General features: G+C 42.6%; 1 protein-coding gene across 1 annotated transcript in view; it reads right to left on the reverse strand.

Annotated features, from left to right (window-relative positions):
- col6a3 (collagen, type VI, alpha 3) overlaps positions 1–24,078 on the reverse strand; it is a 37,852-nt gene extending 13,774 nt beyond the window's left edge. The window contains 40 exon segments of the mRNA XM_056422755.1: positions 660–722; positions 904–966; positions 1,788–1,850; positions 2,108–2,170; positions 2,271–2,306; positions 2,439–2,492; positions 2,622–2,687; positions 3,069–3,131; positions 3,236–3,289; positions 3,462–3,506; positions 3,594–3,620; positions 3,727–3,798; positions 3,965–4,018; positions 4,132–4,224; positions 4,320–4,465; positions 4,567–4,645; positions 4,998–5,332; positions 5,458–6,069; positions 6,226–6,819; positions 7,046–7,672; positions 7,853–8,464; positions 11,316–11,663; positions 11,666–11,914; positions 12,120–12,713; positions 12,971–13,570; positions 13,772–14,365; positions 14,622–14,969; positions 14,972–15,220; positions 15,426–16,019; positions 16,277–16,876; positions 17,078–17,305; positions 17,308–17,670; positions 17,928–18,527; positions 18,733–19,326; positions 19,584–20,183; positions 20,389–20,982; positions 21,240–21,839; positions 22,045–22,638; positions 22,896–23,495; positions 23,700–24,078. Of these exon segments, the coding sequence (XP_056278730.1) occupies positions 660–722; positions 904–966; positions 1,788–1,850; positions 2,108–2,170; positions 2,271–2,306; positions 2,439–2,492; positions 2,622–2,687; positions 3,069–3,131; positions 3,236–3,289; positions 3,462–3,506; positions 3,594–3,620; positions 3,727–3,798; positions 3,965–4,018; positions 4,132–4,224; positions 4,320–4,465; positions 4,567–4,645; positions 4,998–5,332; positions 5,458–6,069; positions 6,226–6,819; positions 7,046–7,672; positions 7,853–8,464; positions 11,316–11,663; positions 11,666–11,914; positions 12,120–12,713; positions 12,971–13,570; positions 13,772–14,365; positions 14,622–14,969; positions 14,972–15,220; positions 15,426–16,019; positions 16,277–16,876; positions 17,078–17,305; positions 17,308–17,670; positions 17,928–18,527; positions 18,733–19,326; positions 19,584–20,183; positions 20,389–20,982; positions 21,240–21,839; positions 22,045–22,638; positions 22,896–23,495; positions 23,700–23,748 (12,819 nt within the window). The 5' untranslated portion in view covers positions 23,749–24,078.
- Positions 24,079–24,485: the final 407 nt, after the last annotated feature.

Raw genomic sequence — 24,485 nt, forward strand, 5'->3', positions numbered from 1 at the left:
CAATCTTTCTCAGCGAAGACAAAACAAACAATGTCTTAATTAATAACACACTACATACACTCTCAGACAGGGACAGACATTTTGGGGGGCAGGTGCTCAAACCAAAAATAAGGTCACCCATCACCAAAGATGTTTTGTGACAGAGTTGAAGCATGAGCATTAATACACGAGTGAAGCGGTCCTCGACCTGCGTCTCCTCTGGGCAGGATGACACAGCTAACTTACATTTTCCTTATGAATAAATATGAATTATTACATGGCAACGACAGTACAAGCGTTCTGATTGGCTAATGGGTCGTCATGTAAAAAAAAAATTGTAAAGCCCCGTCAGATATCAAAACACATTTGGAGGGAATTGATGACAGAGAGAGGAATTTTTATTCTTAAATACTGATGAATGAAGAAAAAAATGCGTCTCCAGAAAAAGGGGCACTTTTCTCATCCAGGGCAAAAGGGGAGGAGCTTGAGCACCACTAGGGTCATGCTTTGAATCCCGCAGTTGATGATCAGAACCACTGACTGTCATAAAGTCCAGATGCCCGGTTCCATAAACAACACGACAAGCCACGTGAGGGCGACCTGCTTATTCTGCTTATTCTGCTCTTTCCTCCCGGTCGTACAATATGGAACATGCAAAGAAAAGTTGTTTTGGTTCTTACAGACTCTCCACGAGGACCAAGAGGTCCGATGCCCCCCTTAAGTCCTGGATCTCCGGGCTCACCCTGAAACACAGATGACCAGATGCAGAGAATGAGACGGACAGATGCATACACAACTACAGATACGACATTACGTGTTGGCTCAAATCCAACATTGTGAGAGAGAGCCAGGTTACGGCCGGTGTGTTGATAGTACATAAAACAAGTGTGTTCTGGAACAACATAAGCCACGCCCACTCAATACCTTGCGACCAAGAGCTCCTCTTCTTCCCTTATCTCCAGCTTGACCTGCACTGCCTCCGGGACCCTGGAAAACAAACATTAAAATATGAGAAGACATTTTGATCAAAGTGAAGCACATTGCGCAGGAGCGTCAGTCAGCTCAGCCGAGTGGTCGACACACGCCACTGCTCATTTGTGAAAACAGAGTTTAATACGTCTGTGTGCAATATGATGGATGTGAAATGTCTTCCTTACACTGGGATATTTTCTCGTTTCTTTTATATATAGATGCGATTCTTTTTTATTCATTGTTAACATTTTATTACCGAGCTGTTGTGTATTGTCGGCTCTAGACTATAAATGATTGTATTTTATTCTTATTGCCCGTTAGCATGGCCTTTTCCTCCAGGACACAATTTTTTTTTTGAATACTTGATATTTTATTTAGATATTTTTACAGAAATACAACCTTCAAAAGTAAGAATGTATAATAATAATAAAAGATAAAAATAAATAATAAATAAAGTAACAATTAACCATGCATCTGGCCAAGAAGGTCCATTAGGAAACATAAAAATAAAAATGTTAAATAATTTAAATTAAATTAAATAACTATTAATAAGGAAATAAAATGTAAATTTAAATTTAAAGTGTTCATCAATGTACATTGTCCCTCTCGAACAAATACAAAAAAGAGAGAAAAAATATGTCTGACCTGTCTGCTCTCTGTGTTCCTATTTAAAACTCACAGTGGTTGTATATGTGAGCCATACATATATATATATATATATATATATATATATGTATGTATATATATATATATATATATATATATATATATATATATATATGACTTGACATAGCAAACTATTCTCTTAATAAAATGACCGTAACAGGTCCACTCACTCTGGGTCCAGGGTTTCCATCTTCTCCTCTGGGTCCTGGTGCACCGTTTGGTCCTGATTGGCCCTAAAAGAAAACACAAAGCAATCATCGACGAGGCTTCAGTTTCTTGCTCATCAGAACTGGACTTCCAACCTCAAAGGTAAAGAATGAACACATCTCTAGAAATGGACACCAGTCACAGTCCAGTCTAAACAATGAGATATATGCTGCCAAGAAAAGTATCGATGGTACTAATGCCAACATCCACGATAAAACATGCTTTAAGTGCATTTGTAGATTGATTAATCTGCCAATAGCCGTGAAAAGAACGACAAACTTACTCTTGATCCTCCAATACCAGCTTCTCCCTGAAGACCATCAGCGCCTGGCTTTCCGGAATTTCCCTTAAATGACATGCGAGCAGCAGAATGTTACTACCGATACAAGAGCTACTGCAACATGGATGAAACAATGTGCTGTATGTTATCATAAAAAGAGATTTACTGCCGGTCCAGGTTGGCCTCTTCTGCCATTTGCTCCCTAATGAAGTGGGAACAGAAATCCGTCTCGATTAACACAATAATAATGGCAAGTCAAGTATTAATGCAGATGATGATGATGAAGACAAAGATAAAGTAGCAAAGATGATGAAGACGTGGCAAAATGGTTTACCCCTCTTCCGAGTTCCCCGGGGCCTCCTTTCGTTCCATCCTCCCCGGGCGCTCCCTGTCATTTCAGAGCAGATATCCCCATAAAACAAACGCATACGAACGCAAGAAGCCATGTTATGTTGAAGATGCATAGGCACAATTTTTATTTTTTGATAACAATACAAGATGAGAAGAGGGACATTACCGCTGGTCCAGCATCACCGGATTCTCCTTTCGGTCCAGAGCGGCTGTTATCTCGTCCACTTGTGCCCTACGAGACAGATTTCACTTTTAAAATGTTCAGCTGCGTTCAAACGTCCTAAAACACGGAGCAGGAACATACAAACTGCTGAGGGCAGCAATCTTTTACCCGATGAATAAAACTTCACATCTCAAGCTAAGGTGGTCGGGGAATTCGTAAGTTAGAAGTTATTTGAAATGTGTACTCTACATCCATGTACTGTGGATGCATGTAAACACATTTACAATTGTCTTTTTTTTTATAATGGACATAGTATTTCTAAATAATGTGCCTGAATCAGTTCAGTAATTTGCTGTAGATTTGTTTTTGTTGTTTCACACAATATGTTGTTTTATTGATCCGGACATGAATATGGAAATTACACTTAATCCCAGTTTCCAAAATACTCACAGGGTCTCCTCTGACTCCCAATTCTCCTCTGCCTCCTGCTTGTCCTTTGGTACCTTTGGGGCCCTAAGAGGAATAAATATGCTTAGCTAGCATTCATGAGAAATAACCATTTGAGATTTTTAAAGAAAGATGTGTCGAACATTTTTTAATCTTAAAAAGTCACTCACCATCTGGCCAGAGTGTCCTCCCTCACCCGGTGGTCCTGTCACTCCACTTTTGCCCTGAAAACATCCAGCAGATGCCAAATAAATCCCCCAATCAGGCAGAAACCAAAGCACATTCAGACGTGTCTGCCACGTGATGAAGATGAGGAGCAGCCGTACATGATGCTGCATGATACATTACGTATTAAAGCAATGGTCTGAACCACAAAATCTAATAAAACACACTTACGTCTTCTCCATTAATGCCATCAAGTCCTATTTCTCCAAATTCTCCCTGCAACACAGTAGTCATTGGTTATTCAGAAGACTTTTTAAAATCTAATAAAGGAGACTTTGAAAAAAAGAAGGAACAAATAATCACCTTTTCTCCCGAGTACCCACGAGAACCCTGAAAAAAAGGGGGAAAAACAGTGTCACACTACTGTGTAAAATAAATCAAAAGAATAGAAATTGACAGGAACAATTGAGTTGAAGTTGTATGTTAGGATCTTTACCTTGACACCCCTTTGTCCAGGACACCCCTGGAAACCCTGAGTTCCATTGACACCGGGAGGACCCCTCTCTCCCTGTCGTGACAGGACAATGAAAAGGACAATCAAATACCAGGACAACATGTCGGAGGAATGCAATGTGAAGGAACATGAAGGGGTTGAGTAAGAAGAGTGAAAGTTGTCTTTCATGGAAACATTGTCACACTATTGCTCCATCAGTAAGAAAGACATTCAAACGTACAGGTCCGCCCTCATCGCCAGGATGTCCTTGGCTTCCTGGCGATCCCAGAGCACCCTGAAAAACAAAACAACAACGTATTAGCATCTGACAAACGTTTGTTTTCTGGTCTGTAATGAAAGGCTAATCTCAAAGGTGAATATTGTATTTAGATTGTTGACATTGGATACCTTAGTCCCTGAAGCTCCCACTGCTCCGCGGTCTCCTCTGGTGCCAACGCATTTGCAAGGCACTGCACAGCACTCCCTCTCTGCAATATGGTCCTGCGCAGCAGAATAAAACAAGAAATATTGAGTGATTCAACAGGAAAACAAAAGCTCATGAAAGTCTTCCATCTAGCTGATTAGTTAGTACTCACCAGTTCTTCCATCAGCTCATAGTCCAAGTCCATGACGTTGAGTCGGAGAGGTCTGGTGTACCTGAAGCCACGTCCAAATTCCAGCAGCAAAGCTTGTTCAAATTGGGGCACGCGCTCCAGCCCGACCAGGATCAGACTGTTCACTCCTGTTTCACATAGTCAAGAAAATGCATCACTTTTGAATATAATATTGCTATTATTTAAGGATCGACGATGAAGGGCCGTTTGGACCGTGTCGTCTTTTTACCTGACGAACGAAGCTCCTCAACTTGCTTTTTCAATTCAGCAAATGGGGCATCGATACCGTCAGTAAGATGAATGACAACCTTCGGGGGGGAAAACACACTTCAGTTACAGTTTTTCTGTCCATGATTCTGATCCAAGTACTTAAATATTTGGGATGTGCGGTTACAAATTTGATCCCACACTAGTATCTGTTGAAGTGTTGATTAAATATGTATCTGACAGTTAAACAATAAAACAATACCTGCAGTGAATTTAAAAATTTGGATCAACACATTTTTCATCAGCAAATTTATCCAAATACTGATGAAAGACAATACTATATCTGTACACTGTCCTTTGCTCATGAGAAAGAGAGAGTTAAGGTTGGATATTTGAGGATCTTAGTTGTTTTTATGCAATGTTATTTTGTCTTTGGAGATTTCAGTAACCTACCTTGACAACGTCGTCCTGTCTGGTTTTGAACCTTTTGGTGTACGCTGAGATGGTCTTGCCATTGAGGACAAAGGGGCCACGACTCCGTAGGGCTTTGAAGGCCTCAAAGAGATCAGAAGCATTGTCTGTGAAGTCCAGATGGACAGGCTCAGAGGCGGAGTCCAGGGCCAGCATGCCCACTTGCACAGAGGGAATCTGCCCAGATGAGCAACTGATAGCTGCCATTTTGGAAATCCTTTTCAGAATGGCCTCAACCTTCCCCTGGAGGTAGGTCTGAGCACTGAAGATGTTCTGGGCAGAAACATCAAAGCCCACCAATACCTCAACGCTGCAGGCTGTAAAACAAAGCATGGCCTTTTTTAAGGCTTTTTTTTCACAGAAAACATCAGGAAATGGATCGTTGCAAGTTAAATGAGAACAAAGTCTATTCACAAGTTAAGAATAATACAATGTCTCTTACTTTTAGTAGTCTCCTGCACACCAACACACAGACTGCCTTTCACTTCATCATCCAAAGTCTCCAGGATTTGCTCGTTGAGCTCGGAGAGTTCCAGAAAGGTGCTTGCTCTAGCCACAGTGGAAGATTCACTTGCTAACTCTTCTAACTCATTCTCGATGTCGCCGACTCCGACAGCAAAGACTCTCACACCTCTTTTCTTCAGACCAAGGGCTGCTGTTTTGCCATCATCAGCTGAGCGTCCTCCAGTGACAATCATAAGGATCTGGGGAGTGCCTTCATCCACCCTGCTGCCCTTTTCTTTGGTAAAGTAAACATCTTGTGCGTGGCGAATGGCTGCACCAGTGTTGATTCTACGTCCACCTTTGTACTCTGTTCGGCCAATAGCATTTAAAATGTCCTGCCGGTTCTGGTATGTGTTGAGATAGAAGACATCAGTCACATCTGTGGCATAATGTGCCAAGCCGAACCGCAGGTTGTCTCTCTCAGTGAAAAACAGATCAATTAGGTTGGTGATAAACAACATCACTTCGTTGAAGTTGTCCTTGCCTAAGTTAATGGAGCCATCGACCAAAAACACTATATCAGCCTTTTTGGGTGGAGGCAGGCCGGATGCTATGAAAAAGAATATAAGAAATTGATGAGGACAGGGTGAACAAGGGTGAAAACAAAAGAAGTTTGAATTTGAATTTCTCATTATTAGACCATATTCAGGTACAATGTGTTATCAAATTATTTGTAATAAATGTTTTTTTTTAAAGTACAACTTACTAGGATACTCATATTCTGTGGGTGGTTCCGGAATTGTCCCACTTAACCTGTCGATAACCCCCTGGCGGATAGCTGGCAGGCCAGGGAAGTCAGCAACCTGGAGAACATCAGCTGTGGTGGTGGCTATTTGGGTTAGCTGCCTTGCGTCAGCATTAGCAGCTCCAACACCAATGCAGTTGACACGGCTGCCCTTAAGCAGTGGTCCATAGATGGACACATCTTGGGGGGAACGTCCACCTGTGAGAACCACAAGATGCTGGGAGGCCTCTTGACGGACCCCTGCCGCAGGTTTTAACTCTTTTTGTATCACATACTCAATGGCATCAGCCAGATCTGAAGACCGGCCACCCATCTGACGAAGTCTTTTGACAGCAGAGAGAACAGCTGGCTTGTTGTTGTGAGAGTTCAGAGAGAACTCTGTTTTAACATTGTCTGCATACTGGACAATCCCTACTCGCACTTGATCAGGTTGCACGTCGAGTTGTTGGACAATGTTCAGGATGAAGTCACGGATATGTGCAATGCCATCAGCACCTGTATTGTCTGAGCCATCAATAAGGAAAATAATGTCCTTTCTCCCAAGATTTAAAGTGCCTGCAAAATAAGCACAACAAAGAAAGAAAGTGAGGTACACTTTATTTTAAAATTCAGTAAAGGAATCATGCATTAAAAAAACAACAACACTGTCACATAACTTATTTGTAATGATATGAGCAATGTAAAACCATAGTAAAAAAGCAAATTATGCATATTTCAGTTACTGTTTTGAGTTTTAAGTTAAAGTTAACTTTAACTGAATGCATGCAAAATTATTTCTTACCGAAGTCCACCACGGGAGGAACATAACTTCTGATGATGTCAGAGGTGGATATTGTTTTGACTGAATCAATGAGCTGGGACTCCAGTCTTCCAAGCTGCTGGAAACTGTCAACTGTATATGCCAGTTCAGGCTTCAGGGAAATCTGTCTCAGTTCATCCGGGTCGGCATTCCTTGAACCAATGGCAAGAGGTGCAACCTGGTTTCTCTTAAGTTGATCAGCTGCAGCGGACACATCATCTGCAGACTTGCCACCTGTAACTAGAATGAGGAACTGGGGCACACCATCCTCGATGCGGCTTCCCGCTGATCTCTGGTAGATGTTTCTATAGACCCATTCAAGAGCACGACCTGTGTTGAGACGGTCGCCACCTTTGCTTCGAAGTCTCATCACAGCCTGGCGTACCTCATCTTTGGTGGAGAATTCATTCAGAAGAAATTCCTGCTTTGGTGTATCACTGTACTGTACCACTGAAATTCGGACCTTATCCAATCCTACATCCAGCTTCTCCACAACTCTTCTTATCATTTCACGAATGGAAGGAAACTCACTACGCACCGCTGTGGTGCCATCTATGAGAAATACAACATCCCTCTTTTCTCCTCCAGTGGGTGCTGATGTGGTGATTACTGCTCAAAAGAGATGCAAGCACAGCAACAAAGTAAGGTTAATAACTTCAGAGTTTCTATTATATATAGAGGATATGCAGTAAGACTGAAAGAGTTAGTCACAAAAAGAACGTGGTGGGTGTGTGCGAATGAATTTAGGCTAAAAATCAAAATGCTCACAACTTAATTGAGTAAAATTACCTTCAAGGGTTGGGAATACTGGACGCATCCTTGCAATGTCATCATCTGACAGCTCAGTCAGAGTGGTGACTAGGTTTCCTTGGACCGTGGACAGGCCAGGAAGGTCATCGATAGTGAAGGCAAAGTTTGGCACATATGACACCACCTGAAGCTCTGTTGGGTTCACATCCCTGGTCCCGATGCTGAACGGAAGAACTCTGGATTGTTTGAGGGAAGATGCTGCCCTACTGATGTCATCTGTTGAAGACCCACTGGAGACGACAATTACAAACTGCGGTACGCCCTGTTGCTTTCTGCTACCACGTGTCGCCGTAAGAACATCCTGACTGACGAACTGCAAGGCCTGGCCCAGGTTACGGTGTCTTCCTCCACGTTGCCTCATTCCCCCGACGGCTTGCAAGACACCTTCTTTAGTTGTATGTGAATTCAGAAACATGTCAGCTCGAGCAGAGTCACCATACTGGACGACACCAATCCGGATCTTATTCTCGCCCACATTGAGAGTCTCTACAACACTTCGGATAAACTCCTGGATGATAGGAAAGTCTCGTCCGACTCCGTCAGATCCGTCAACAAGGAAAACGATGTCCTTCCGGGATCCCTGCATCTCAGCTGAAAGACAGAGAAGGTAATATTATTAATACTTAATTGATAAATTATCAAAGTATGGAAGAACACGTGAATAGAATATGAAATAAGATTATTCTTTTCTCGATAGAAAATGATTTTACTGTGAGAGATTGTCACAGATTGACGCAGATTGTGGATCTGAATACCAATATAAAATAATCAATAAAGGAGAATAGGAATATGATTTTAAAGAATATTATGAATATGAATAAGATAAAATAAAAAACGTTGAATGCTTGTCGTTTCCATTGTTCGAGGAGCAGATTTTTTTTCATGCATATTTCTTCAACTTTACTTGACCAAAAATAGGTACTTCATCCGAAACCTCTTTTTAAAAAACTGATTATCATACATTAAAAACAAATCGTTACAATATGCTGGGTGAAGTGGAAAGTACACACAAAATAATGATACTACATATGATATTGTAATTATTGATGTGATATTCCAATGCACTAACAAAAAATACAACATAGGACATTCATTAGAATAATTTGAAAGCAATGATGTCAATGCTACAATACAATAGTTTGTGCTGAGAATTAAGAAATCTTGAACAAGAACTGTTGTTATACCGAATTATATTGACTGGGCTTGTGAAGAGTTTGCTTGCTCTATTTCTGCATGTGATGAAATCAAGATACAACAATTTAGGTATATGGCAATATCAAAAAGCACTACACTGCAAGTCAAGTCACTTTTAATGATCTAGCCTAATATCACAAATGTGTCTCATGCTCTTTACGGTCTGTACAGCATACAATACCCTCTTTACTTTCAGAGTATTGCTTTAAACAAGGAACACTTTTATAGACTGGAGGAAGAGCAAGTGGGGATACCTTTACCAGAGAAGACAGACATGCAAATAGAAGTCATGTGTCAAAAAAAACGAGCACTTCAAAAAATGTTTTCTGAAAATGTGTAACAAATTGCTAAAGACAACGTATATTTTAAGATTTTTAGGACATTTTTAAAAGTTGCATTTGTTGATCTGAACATAGAGAAATAGACTTTAATACAATTTAATTTGAATTCTACCATGATGTTAAAATGTAAATTCAGACGCATTCTCACCAGCTACTGTTGGTGTCATGAGTGTGGCCAAAACTAGAGGTGTGCTTATTAGAGTGGAGAGCGATTCTTGGACACTGGGGAGGTCAGTGAACTCAGACACTGATAGAGTGTAATTAGGGTTCTGTGTTATATTCTTCAGTTCTCCACTGTCAGAGCTATTAATTCCACCGGTTCTAGTAGCATGAGATCCATCCAACAGGAACACATCTCTTTCTTTTGGCTGTATCTCAGCTAGGGAACATACAATTTAGGACATGTCAATTTAAAGTGTCAAAAGGTTTCCGTAAAAAAAGTCTTATGTTGACAGTTCAATTCAAGTTTGACAAGATGATCAATGCTGTCACAACTGTTTTGGCAAAAATAGACTGGCTAAACTTAACTCTCTGAAATACAATTCAATACCATTCACATTGCAGCGCACCATGATTTTGGAGTGTAAAATTGAATCTCTTTCTCACCAGTTACTATCGGAGTTAAGGGCGTGGCCCTCACTACTGATGTGCTTATTAGAGTGGAGAGCTTTTCTTGGACACTGGGGAGGTCAGTGAACTCAGACACGGATAGAGTGTAATTAAGGTTATAGGATATTTTCTTCAGTTCTCCACTCTCAGAGCTATTTGTTCCACCAGTTCTGGTACCATTAGATCCATCCAACAAGAACACAACATCCCTTCCTTTTTGCTGTATCTCAGCTAGGGAACATACAATTTGAGACATGTTAATTTAAAGTGTCAAAAGTTTTCCGTAAAAAAAAGTATTATGTTCAAAGTTCAATTCAAGTTTGACAAGATGATTAACGCTGTCACAACTGTTTTGGCAAAAATAGACTGGTTGAACGTAACTCTCTGAAATACAATTCAACACCTTTCACATTGCACCACACCATGATTTTGGAGTGTAAAAAGGAATCTCTTTCTCACCAGTTACTATCGGAGTTAAGGGCGTGGCCCTCACTAACAATGTGCTTATTAGAGTGGAGAGCTTTTCTTGGACACTCTGCAGGTCATTGAATTCAGACACTAAGAGAGTGCAATTAGGATCATAGGATATTTTCTGCAGCTCTCCACTATCAGAGCTATTTGTTCCAATGCCAATCACAAAAATGCCCTGCTGCTTAAAAGCAGAAGCTGGGGTATCTACGTCGTCAAAAGACCTTCCACCCTTGAGCAAGATCAATATTTGTGGAACTCCTTGCAGGTTCCTACTCCCGGAGGAGTTTGTAAATACATTATCCATGACATATTGAAGGGCAGAGGGGACTGCCTCCTCTGTGTGTTAGCCCTCTGATCGAATCCACAGTATCCTCTATTGTTGAGTATGTTTTCAGATAGAAATGGACATCTGCATCTCTGCTGTACTGGACTAATGAGACGCGGTCTTTGTTTTCTCCCACATTGAGTTCCTCCACCACTTTCTCAACAAAATCACGCATGGCGGGGAAGCCATTCCTTGTGCTATCAGAACCATCCAGAAGGAATACAATGTCCTTTACAGTAGCTTCAACTAAGTAAAGACAGGAAGACAACAACAACAAAAACCTTTGCAAAAAGTAAGCTCATGGACTCAGATCAAAGTGCTGAGCTAATTTTTTTTTTAACTGCCTACTTCGATGTTAAACATTGGGGAAGAAAAGCACTGGTTCTAAATTAATCCAGATATGTAAGTAAACAGGTTTTGCACTTGACTTATTTCCCTCAGCGAATGTTAAACAAGTCAGATAGCCTTTCAAGCTAGAAAGAGTATGGGCTTATTAACATACCGAGTACAGTAGGTGATCCTGGGGTGCCGTCAATAACCACAGCCTCCAAGGAGGACTGAAGTTGCTCTTGGATACGTTCAAGTTCAGTGAAATCAGACACAGAGATAGCAGAATCGCCATCGTGGGATATCTTCCGCAGTTCTCTGCTGTCAGAACCCTTGGTTCCAATTGCAAAGGTCAAGACGCCCAGCTGTTTCAGAGCAGCAGCTGATGCATCAACACTGTCAGAAGACCGTCCTCCACTTAGCAATATCAGGACCTGTGGAACTCCTTCCAGGCGCCTGCTTCCAGCAGAGGCTGTGAAGACATTATCCCTCAAGTACTGGAGAGCTGCTCCAGTGTTGAGGGTCTTCCGCCTTTGTGCCTCAAACCTCTGACAGTGTCAAGGATCTCCACTTTTGTCTCATATGTGTTCAAATAGAAGTGGACAGCTGGATCTCTGCTGTACTGAACCACTGAGACACGGTCTTTGTTGTCATCCAGACTGAGTCTCTCTACTACTCTTTGGACAAAGGCTTGCATAGCTGGGAATCCGGTTCTAGTACCATCAGATCCATCCAACAAGAACACAACATCTCTTCCTTTTGGCTTTGTCACCACTGGGGAACATATAATTTAGGACATATTTAGGTGCACGTATCAAACAGTTACGGTCTGACAATCAGATGATAAATAACTTAACCCCAAGTTTTTTTTCAAATAAACCTCAATAACCTAGAATGAACTTTTTTGGAGATATACTTTGAGACATTTCATTTTGGATACTAGCATGCTCTTAAAATGAAATTTTAGTCTCATTCTTACCAGTTACTGTTGGTGTCATGGGCGTGGCCCTCACAAGTGCTGTGCTCATTAGCGAGGAAAGCTGTTCTTGGACACTGGGGAGGTCAGTGAACTCAGACACGGATAGAGTGTAATTAGGGTCCTGTGTTATTTTCCGCAGCTCTCCATTGTCAGAGTTTCTTGTTCCAATGCCAAAGACAATGATGCCCTGCTGTTTGAGAACAGAGGCTGGAGTATCGACATTGTCAAAAGACCTTCCACCATTTAGCAGGATCAATATCTGTGGAACACCTTGCAGGTGCCTACTCCCGGCGGGACTTGTAAAGACGTTGTCCCTCACGTATTGGAGGGCGGCCCCGGTGTTGAGGGGTCTGCCTCCTCTGTGAACCAGCCCTCTTACCGAATCCACAATATCTTCTTTGGTGCTGTATGTATTCAAATAGAAATGGACCTCTGAATCTCTGCTGTATTGGACGACAGAGACACGGTCTTTGCTTTCTCCCACATTGAGTTTCTCAACCACTTTCTCAACAAAATCACGCATAGCAGGGAAGCCATTCCTTGTGCTATCAGAACCATCCAGAAGGAAAACAATGTCCTTTTGGGGAGTATCAACTGAGAAAGACAGGAAGACAAAATATAAAAAACCATTGCGAAAGGCACGCTTGTGTACTACTAATTAAGTCATAAACTATTTTATGAAAAGCACAAACATTGCCTTCTCTAATTTGTAACAATAAGTAGGTACACCACAACCTATTTTAACAAACCAACATTGAGCTAAACAGGAATGTCACTAGATTAATTACCCTCAATACTATCTGAATCTAGTCAGCTAGCATTTCAGGCCAGCAAGAGACTGGTTTACATACCAAGTACAGTCGGTGATTCTGGGGTGACGTCAATAACCACAGCCTCCAAGGAGGACTGAAGTTGCTCTTGGATACGTTCAAGTTCAGTGAAATCAGACACAGAGATAGCAGAATCGCCATCGTGGGATATCTTCCGCAGTTCTCTGCTGTCAGAACCCTTGGTTCCAATTGCAAAGGTCAAGACGCCCAGCTGTTTCAGAGCAGCAGCTGATGCATCAACACTGTCAGAAGACCGTCCTCCACTTAGCAATATCAGGACCTGTGGAACTCCTTCCAGGCGCCTGCTTCCAGCAGAGGCTGTGAAGACATTATCCCTCAAGTACTGGAGAGCTGCTCCAGTGTTGAGGGGTCTTCCGCCTTTGTGCCTCAAACCTCTGACAGTGTCAAGGATCTCCACTTTTGTCTCATATGTGTTCAAATAGAAGTGGACAGCTGGATCTCTGCTGTACTGAACCACTGAGACACGGTCTTTGTTGTCATCCAGACTGAGTCTCTCTACTACTCTTTGGACAAAGGCTTGCATAGCTGGGAATCCGGTTCTAGTACCATCAGATCCATCCAACAAGAACACAACATCTCTTCCTTTTGGCTTTGTCACCACTGGGGAACATATAATTTAGGACATATTTAGGTGCACGGATCAAACAGGTCTGACAATCAGATGATAAATAACTTGACCTCAAGGTTTTTTTTCAAATGAACCTCAATAACCTAGAATCAACTTTTTTGATAATATACTTTGATATATTCTATTTTGGATACTAGCATGATCTTAAAATGTAAATTTAGTCTCATTCTTACCAGTTACTGTTGGTGTCATGGGCGTGGCCCTCACAAGTGCTGTGCTCATTAGCGAGGAAAGCTGTTCTTGGACACTGGGGAGGTCAGTGAACTCAGACACAGATAGAGTGTAATTAGGGTCCTGTGTTATTTTCCGCAGCTCTCCATTGTCAGAGTTTCTTGTTCCAATGCCAAAGACAATGATGCCCTGCTGTTTGAGAACAGAGGCTGGAGTATCGACATTGTCAAAAGACCTTCCACCATTTAGCAGGATCAATATCTGTGGAACACCTTGCAGGTGCCTACTCCCGGCGGGACTTGTAAAGACGTTGTTCCTCACGTATTGGAGGGCGGCCCCGGTGTTGAGGGGTCTGCCTCCTCTGTGAACCAGCCCTCTGACCGAATCCACAATATCTTCTTTGGTGCTGTATGTATTCAAATAGAAATTGACCTCTGAATCTCTGCTGTATTGGACTACAGAGACACGGTCTTTGCTTTCTCCCACATTGAGTTTCTCAACCACTTTCTCAACAAAATCACGCATAGCAGGGAAGCCATTCCTTGTGCTATCAGAACCATCCAGAAGGAAAACAATGTCCTTTTGGGGAGTGTCAACTGAGAAAGACAGGAAGACAAAATATAAAAACCATTGCGAAATGCACGCTTGTGTACCACTAATTAAGTCATAAACTATTTTATGAAAAGCACAAACATTGCCTTCTCTAATTTGTAACAATAAGTAAGTACACCACAACCTATTTTAACAAACCAACATTGAGCTAAACAGGAATTTCACTAGATTAATTACCCTCAATACTATCTGAATCTAGTCAGCTAGCATTTCAGGCCAGCAAGAGACTGGTTTACATACCAAGTACAGTCGGTGATTCTGGGGTGACGTCAATAACCACAGCCTCCAAGGAGGACTGAAGTTGCTCTTGGATACGTTCAAGTTCAGTGAAATCAGACACAGAGATAGCAGAATCGCCATCGTGGGATATCTTCCGCAGTTCTCTGCTGTCAGAACCCTTGGTTCCAATTGCAAAGGTCAAGACGCCCAGCTGTTTCAGAGCAGCAGCTGATGCATCAACACTGTCAGAAGACCGTCCTCCACTTAGCAATATCAGGACCTGTGGAACTCCTTCCAGGCGCCTGCTTCCAGCAGAGGCTGTGAAGACATTATCCCTCAAGTACTGGAGAGCTGCTCCAGTGTTGAGGGTCTTCCGCCTTTGTGCCTCAAACCTCTGACAGTGTCAAGGATCTCCACTTTTGTCTCATATGTGTTCAAATAGAAGTGGACAGCTGGATCTCTGCTGTACTGAACCACTGAGACACGGTCTTTGTTGTCATCCAGACTGAGTCTCTCTACTACTCTTTGGACAAAGGCTTGCATAGCTGGGAATCCGGTTCTAGTACCATCAGATCCATCCAACAAGAACACAACATCTCTTCCTTTTGGCTTTGTCACCACTGGGGAACATATAATTTAGGACATATTTAGGTGCACGTATCAAACAGTTACGGTCTGACAATCAGATGATAAATAACTTAACCCCAAGTTTTTTTTCAAATAAACCTCAATAACCTAGAATGAACTTTTTTGGAGATATACTTTGAGACATTTCATTTTGGATACTAGCATGCTCTTAAAATGAAATTTTAGTCTCATTCTTACCAGTTACTGTTGGTGTCATGGGCGTGGCCCTCACAAGTGCTGTGCTCATTAGCGAGGAAAGCTGTTCTTGGACACTGGGGAGGTCAGTGAACTCAGACACGGATAGAGTGTAATTAGGGTCCTGTGTTATTTTCCGCAGCTCTCCATTGTCAGAGTTTCTTGTTCCAATGCCAAAGACAATGATGCCCTGCTGTTTGAGAACAGAGGCTGGAGTATCGACATTGTCAAAAGACCTTCCACCATTTAGCAGGATCAATATCTGTGGAACACCTTGCAGGTGCCTACTCCCGGCGGGACTTGTAAAGACGTTGTCCCTCACGTATTGGAGGGCGGCCCCGGTGTTGAGGGGTCTGCCTCCTCTGTGAACCAGCCCTCTTACCGAATCCACAATATCTTCTTTGGTGCTGTATGTATTCAAATAGAAATGGACCTCTGAATCTCTGCTGTATTGGACTACAGAGACACGGTCTTTGCTTTCTCCCACATTGAGTTTCTCAACCACTTTCTCAACAAAATCACGCATAGCAGGGAAGCCATTCCTTGTGCTATCAGAACCATCCAGAAGGAAAACAATGTCCTTTTGGGGAGTGTCAACTGAGAAAGACAGGAAGACAAAATATAAAAAACCATTGCGAAATGCACGCTTGTGTACCACTAATTAAGTCATAAACTATTTTATGAAAAGCACAAACATTGCCTTCTCTAATTTGTAACAATAAGTAAGTACACCACAACCTATTTTAACAAACCAACATTGAGCTAAACAGGAATTTCACTAGATTAATTACCCTCAATACTATCTGAATCTAGTCAGCTAGCATTTCAGGCCAGCAAGAGACTGGTTTACATACCAAGTACAGTCGGTGATTCTGGGGTGACGTCAATAACCACAGCCTCCAAGGAGGACTGAAGTTGCTCTTGGATACGTTCAAGTTCAGTGAAATTAGACACAGAGATAGCAGAATCGCCATCGTGGGATATCTTCCGCAGTTCTCTGCTGTCAGAACCCTTGGTTCCAATTGCAAAGGTCAAGACGCCCAGCTGTTTCAGAGCAGCAGCTGATGCATCAACACTGTCAGAAGACCGTCCTCCACTTAGCAATATCAGGACCTGTGGAACTCCTTCCAGGCGCCTGCTTCCAGCAGAGGCTGTGAAGACATTATCCCTCAAGTACTGGAGAGCTGCTCCAGTGTTGAGGGGTCTTCCGCCTTTGTGCCTCAAACCTCTGACAGTGTCAAGGATCTCGACTTTTGTCTCATATGTGTTCAAATAGAAGTGGACAGCTGGATCTCTGCTGTACTGAACCACTGAGACACGGTCTTTGTTGTCATCCAGACTGAGTCTCTCTACTACTCTTTGGACAAAGGCTTGCATAGCTGGGAATCCGGTTCTAGTACCATCAGATCCATCCAACAAGAACACAACATCTCTTCCTTTTGGCTTTGTCACCACTGGGGAACATATAATTTAGGACATATTTAGGTGCACGGATCAAACAGGTCTGACAATCAGATGATAAATAACTTAACCTCAAGGTTTTTTTTCAAATGAACCTCAATAACCTAGAATCAACTTTTTTGATAATATACTTTGATATATTCTATTTTGGATACTAGCATGATCTTAAAATGTAAATTTAGTCTCATTCTTACCAGTTACTGTTGGTGTCATGGGCGTGGCCCTCACAAGTGCTGTGCTCATTAGCGAGGAAAGCTGTTCTTGGACACTGGGGAGGTCAGTGAACTCAGACACAGATAGAGTGTAATTAGGGTCCTGTGTTATTTTCCGCAGCTCTCCATTGTCAGAGTTTCTTGTTCCAATGCCAAAGACAATGATGCCCTGCTGTTTGAGAACAGAGGCTGGAGTATCGACATTGTCAAAGACCTTCCACCATTTAGCAGGATCAATATCTGTGGAACACCTTGCAGGTGCCTACTCCCGGCGGGACTTGTAAAGACGTTGTTCCTCACGTATTGGAGGGCGGCCCCGGTGTTGAGGGGTCTGCCTCCTCTGTGAACCAGCCCTCTGACCGAATCCACAATATCTTCTTTGGTGCTGTATGTATTCAAATAGAAATTGACCTCTGAATCTCTGCTGTATTGGACTACAGAGACACGGTCTTTGCTTTCTCCCACATTGAGTTTCTCAACCACTTTCTCAACAAAATCACGCATAGCAGGGAAGCCATTCCTTGTGCTATCAGAACCATCCAGAAGGAAAACAATGTCCTTTTGGGGAGTGTCAACTGAGAAAGACAGGAAGACAAAATATAAAAAACCATTGCGAAATGCACGCTTGTGTACCACTAATTAAGTCATAAACTATTTTATGAAAAGCACAAACATTGCCTTCTCTAATTTGTAACAATAAGTAAGTACACCACAACCTATTTTAACAAACCAACATTGAGCTAAACAGGAATTTCACTAGATTAATTACCCTCAATACTATCTGAATCTAGTCAGCTAGCATTTCAGGCCAGCAAGAGACTGGTTTACATACCAAGTACAGTCGGTGATTCTGGGGTGACGTCAATAACCACAGCCTCCAAGGAGGACTGAAGTTGCTCTTGGATACGTTCAAGTTCAGTGAAATCAGACACAGAGATAGCAGAATCGCCATCGTGGGATATCTTCCGCAGTTCTCTGCTGTCAGAACCCTTGGTTCCAATTGCAAAGGTCAAGACGCCCAGCTGTTTCAGAGCAGCAGCTGATGCATCAACACTGTCAGAAGACCGTCCTCCACTTAGCAATATCAGGACCTGTGGAACTCCTTCCAGGCGCCTGCTTCCAGCAGAGGCTGTGAAGACATTATCCCTCAAGTACTGGAGAGCTGCTCCAGTGTTGAGGGGTCTTCCGCCTTTGTGCCTCAAACCTCTGACAGTGTCAAGGATCTCCACTTTTGTCTCATATGTGTTCAAATAGAAGTGGACAGCTGGATCTCTGCTGTACTGAACCACTGAGACACGGTCTTTGTTGTCATCCAGACTGAGTCTCTCTACTACTCTTTGGACAAAGGCTTGCATAGCTGGGAATCCGGTTCTAGTACCATCAGATCCATCCAACAAGAACACAACATCTCTTCCTTTTGGCTTTGTCACCACTGGGGAACATATAATTTAGGACATATTTAGGTTCACGTATCAAACAGTTACGGTCTGACAATCAGATGATAAATAACTTAACCCCAAGTTTTTTTTCAAATAAACCTCAATAACCTAGAATCAACTTTTTTGGAAATATACTTTGAGACATTTCATTTTGGATACTAGCATGCTCTTAAAATGTAATTTTAGTCTCATTCTTACCAGTTACTGTTGGTGTCATGGGCGTGGCCCTCACAAGTGCTGTTCTCATTAGCGAGGAAAGCTGTTCTTGGACACTGGGGAGGTCAGTGAACTCAGACACGGATAGAGTGTAATTAGGGTCCTGTGTTATTTTCCGCAGCTCTCCATTGTCAGAGTTTCTTGTTCCAATGCCAAAGACAATGACGCCCTGCTGTTTGAGAACAGAGGCTGGAGTATCGACATTGTCAAAAGACCTTCCACCATTTAGCAGGATCAATATCTGTGGAACACCTTGCAGGTGCCTACTCCCGGCGGGACTTGTAAAGACGTTGTTCCTCACGTATTGGAGGGCGGCCCCGGTGTTGAGGGGTCTGCCTCCTCTGTGAACCAGCCCTCTTACCGAATCCACAATATCTTCTTTGGTGCTGTATGTATTCAAATAGAAATTGACCTCTGAATCTCTGCTGTATTGGACGACAGAGACACGGTCTTTGCTTTCTCCCACATTGAGTTTCTCAACCACTTTCTCAACAAAATCACGCATAGCAGGGAAGCCATTCCTTGTGCTATCAGAACCATCCAGAAGGAAAACAATGTCCTTTTGGGGAGTGTCAACTGAGAAAGACAGGAAGACAAACTATAAAAAACCATTGCGAAATGCACGCTTGTGTACCACTAATTAAGTCATAAACTATTTTATGAAAAGCACAAACATTGCCTTCTCTAATTTGTAACAATAAGTAGGTACACCACAACCTATTTTAACAAACCAACATTGAGCTAAACAGGAATTTCACTAGATTAATTACCCTCAATACTATCTGAATCTAGTCAGCTAGCATTTCAGGCCAGCAAGAGACTGGTTTACATACCAAGTACAGTCGGTGATTCTGGGGTGACGTCAATAACCACAGCCTCCAAGGAGGACTGAAGTTGCTCTTGGATACGTTCAAGTTCAGTGAAATCAGACACAGAGATAGCAGAATCGCCATCGTGGGATATCTTCCGCAGTTCTCTGCTGTCAGAACCCTTGGTTCCAATTGCAAAGGTCAAGACGCCCAGCTGTTTCAGAGCAGCAGCTGATGCATCAACACTGTCAGAAGACCGTCCTCCACTTAGCAATATCAGGACCTGTGGAACTCCTTCCAGGCGCCTGCTTCCAGCAGAGGCTGTGAAGACATTATCCCTCAAGTACTGGAGAGCTGCTCCAGTGTTGAGGGGTCTTCCGCCTTTGTGCCTCAAACCTCTGACAGTGTCAAGGATCTCCACTTTTGTCTCATATGTGTTCAAATAGAAGTGGACAGCTGGATCTCTGCTGTACTGAACCACTGAGACTCGGTCTTTGTTGTCATCCAGACTGAGTCTCTCTACTACTCTTTGGACAAAGGCTTGCATAGCTGGGAATCCGGTTCTAGTACCATCAGATCCATCCAACAAGAACACAACATCTCTTCCTTTTGGCTTTGTCACCACTGGGGAACATATAATTTAAGACATATTTAGGTTTACGTATCAAACAGTTACGGTCTGACAATCAGATGATATATAACTTCACCCCAAGTTTTTTTTCAAATAAACCTCAATAACCTAGAATCAACTTTTTTGGAAATATCCTTTGAGACATTTCATTTTGGATACTAGCATGATCTTAAAATGTAAATTTAGTCTCATTCTTACCAGTTACTGTTGGTGTCATGGGCGTGGCCCTCACAAGTGCTGTGCTCATTAGCGAGGAAAGCTGTTCTTGGACACTGGGGAGGTCAGTGAACTCAGACACGGATAGAGTGTAATTAGGGTCCTGTGTTATTTTCCGCAGCTCTCCATTGTCAGAGTTTCTTGTTCCAATGCCAAATACAATGATGCCCTGCTGTTTGAGAACAGAGGCTGGTGTATCGACATTGTCAAAAGACCTTCCACCATTTAGCAGGATCAATATCTGTGGAACACCTTGCAGGTGCCTACTCCCGGCGGGACTTGTAAAGACGTTGTCCCTCACGTATTGGAGGGCGGCCCCGGTGTTGAGGGGTCTGCCTCCTCTGTGAACCAGCCCTCTTACCGAATCCACAATATCTTCTTTGGTGCTGTATGTATTCAAATAGAAATTGACCTCTGAATCTCTGCTGTATTGGACTACAGAGACACGGTCTTTGCTTTCTCCCACATTGAGTTTCTCAACCACTTTCTCAACAAAATCACGCATAGCAGGGAAGCCATTCTTTGTGCTATCAGAACCATCCAGAAGGAAAACAATGTCCTTTTGGGGAGTGTCAACTGAGAAAGACAGGAAGACAAAATATAAAAAACCATTGCGAAATGCACGCATGTGTACCACTAATTAAGTCATAAACTATTTTATGAAAAGCACAAACATTGCCTTCTCTAATTTGTAACAATAAGTAAGTACACCACAACCTATTTTAACAAAACAACATTGAGCTAAACAGGAATTTCACTAGATTAATTACTCTCAATAGTATCTGAAACTAGTCAGCTAGCATTTCAGGCCAGCAAGAGACTGGTTTACATACCAAGTACAGTAGGTGATCCTGGGGTGACGTCAATAACCACAGCCTCCAAGGAGGACTGAAGTTGCTCTTGGATACGTTCAAGTTCAGTGAAATCAGACACAGAGATAGCAGAATCGCCATCGTGGGATATCTTCCGCAGTTCTCTGCTGTCAGAACCCTTGGTTCCAATTGCAAAGGTCAAGACGCCCAGCTGTTTCAGAGCAGCAGCTGATGCATCAACACTGTCAGAAGACCGTCCTCCACTTAGCAATATCAGGACCTGTGGAACTCCTTCCAGGCGCCTGCTTCCAGCAGAGGCTGTGAAGACATTATCCCTCAAGTACTGGAGAGCTGCTCCAGTGTTGAGGGGTCTTCCGCCTTTGTGCCTCAAACCTCTGACAGTGTCAAGGATCTCGACTTTTGTCTCATATGTGTTCAAATAGAAGTGGACAGCTGGATCTCTGCTGTACTGAACCACTGAGACACGGTCTTTGTTGTCATCCAGACTGAGTCTCTCTACTACTCTTTGGACAAAGGCTTGCATAGCTGGGAATCCGGTTCTAGTACCATCAGATCCATCCAACAAGAACACAACATCTCTTCCTTTTGGCTTTGTCACCACTGGGGAACATATCATTTAGGACATATTTAGGTTCACGTATCAAACAGTTACGGTCTGACAATCAGATGATAAATAACTGAACCCCAAGTTTTTTTTCAAATAAACCTCAATAACCTAGAATCAACTTTTTTGGAAATATACTTTGAGACATTTCATTTTGGATACTAGCATGCTCTTAAAATGTAATTTTAGTCTCATTCTTACCAGTTACTGTTGGTGTCATGGGCGTGGCCCTCACAAGTGCTGTTCTCATTAGCGAGGAAAGCTGTTCTTGGACACTGGGGAGGTCAGTGAACTCAGACACGGATAGAGTGTAATTAGGGTCCTGTGTTATTTTCCGCAGCTCTCCATTGTCAGAGTTTCTTGTTCCAATGCCAAAGACAATGATGCCCTGCTGTTTGAGAACAGAGGCTGGAGTATCGACATTGTCAAAAGACCTTCCACCATTTAGCAGGATCAATATCTGTGGAACACCTTGCAGGTGCCTACTCCCGGCGGGACTTGTAAAGACGTTGTCCCTCACGTATTGGAGGGCGGCCCCGGTGTTGAGGGGTCTGCCTCCTCTGTGAACCAGCCCTCTTACCGAATCCACAATATCTTCTTTGGTGCTGTATGTATTCAAATAGAAATTGACCTCTGAATCTCTGCTGTATTGGACTACAGAGACACGGTCTTTGCTTTCTCCCACATTGAGTTTCTCAACCACTTTCTCAACAAAATCACGCATAGCAGGGAAGCCATTCCTTGTGCTATCAGAACCATCCAGAAGGAAAACAATGTCCTTTTGGGGAGTGTCAACTGAGAAAGACAGGAAGACAAAATATATAAAACCATTGCGAAAGGCACGCTTGTGTACTACCAATTAAGTCATAAACTATTTTATGAAAAGCACAAACATTGCCTTCACTAATTTGTAACAATAAGTAAGTACACCACAACCTATTTTAACCAAACAACATTGAGCTAAACAGGAATTTCACTAGATTAATTACTCTCAATAGTATCTGAATCTAGTCAGCTAGCATTTCAGGCCAGCAAGAGACTGGTTTACATACCAAGTACAGTCGGTGATTCTGGGGTGACGTCAATAACCACAGCCTCCAAGGAGGACTGAAGTTGCTCTTGGATACGTTCAAGTTCAGTGAAATCAGACACAGAGATAGCAGAATAGCCATCGTGGGATATCTTCCGCAGTTCTCTGCTGTCAGAACCCTTGGTTCCAATTGCAAAGGTCAAGACGCCCAGCTGTTTCAGAGCAGCAGCTGATGCATCAACACTGTCAGAAGACCGTCCTCCACTTAGCAATATCAGGACCTGTGGAACTCCTTCCAGGCGCCTGCTTCCAGCAGAGGCTGTGAAGACATTATCCCTCAAGTACTGGAGAGCTGCTCCAGTGTTGAGGGGTCTTCCGCCTTTGTGCCTCAAACCTCTGACAGTGTCAAGGATCTCCACTTTTGTCTCATATGTGTTCAAATAGAAGTGGACAGCTGGATCTCTGCTGTACTGAACCACTGAGACACGGTCTTTGTTGTCATCCAGACTGAGTCTCTCTACTACTCTTTGGACAAAGGCTTGCATAGCTGGGAATCCGGTTCTAGTACCATCAGATCCATCCAACAAGAACACAACATCTCTTCCTTTTGGCTTTGTCACCACTGGGGAACATATCATTTAGGACATATTTAGGTTCACGTATCAAACAGTTACGGTCTGACAATCAGATGATAAATAACTTAACCCCAAGTTTTTTTCAAATGAACCTCAATAACCTAGAATCAACTTTTTTGATAATATACTTTGATATATTTTATTTTGGATATGAGCATGATCTTAAAATGTAAATTCAGTCTCATTCTTACCAGTTACTGTTGGTGTCATGGGCGTGGCCCTCACAAGTGCTGTTCTCATTAGCGAGGAAAGCTGTTCTTGGACACTGGGGAGGTCAGTGAACTCAGACACGGATAGAGTGTAATTAGGGTCCTGTGTTATTTTCCGCAGCTCTCCATTGTCAGAGTTTCTTGTTCCAATGCCAAAGACAATGATGCCCTGCTGTTTGAGAACAGAGGCTGGAGTATCGACATTGTCAGAAGACCTTCCACCATTTAGCAGGATCAATATCTGTGGAACACCTTGCAGGTGCCTACTCCCGGCGGGACTTGTAAAGACGTTGTCCCTCACGTATTGGAGGGCGGCCCCGGTGTTGAGGGGTCTGCCTCCTCTGTGAACCAGCCCTCTTACCAAATCCACAATATCTTCTTTGGTGCTGTATGTATTCAAATAGAAATTGACCTCTGAATCTCTGCTGTATTGGACTACAGAGACACGGTCTTTGCTTTCTCCCACATTGAGTTTCTCAACCACTTTCTCAATAAAATCACGCAAAGCAGGAAGCCATTCCTTGTGCTATCAGAACCATCCAGAAGGAAAACAATGTCCTTTTGGGGAGTGTCAACTGAGAAAGACAGGAAGACAAAATATAAAAAACCATTGCGAAAGGCACGCTTGTGTACTACTAATTAAGTCATAAACTATTTTATGAAAAGCACAAACATTGCCTTCTCTAATTTGTAACAATAAGTAAGTACACCACAACCTATTTTAACAAAACAACATTGAGCTAAACAGGAATTTCACTAGATTAATTA

The sequence above is a fragment of the Pseudoliparis swirei genome, chromosome 2 (assembly GCF_029220125.1).
Source record: "Pseudoliparis swirei isolate HS2019 ecotype Mariana Trench chromosome 2, NWPU_hadal_v1, whole genome shotgun sequence".
In the NCBI taxonomy this organism is placed as follows: domain Eukaryota; kingdom Metazoa; phylum Chordata; class Actinopteri; order Perciformes; family Liparidae; genus Pseudoliparis; species Pseudoliparis swirei.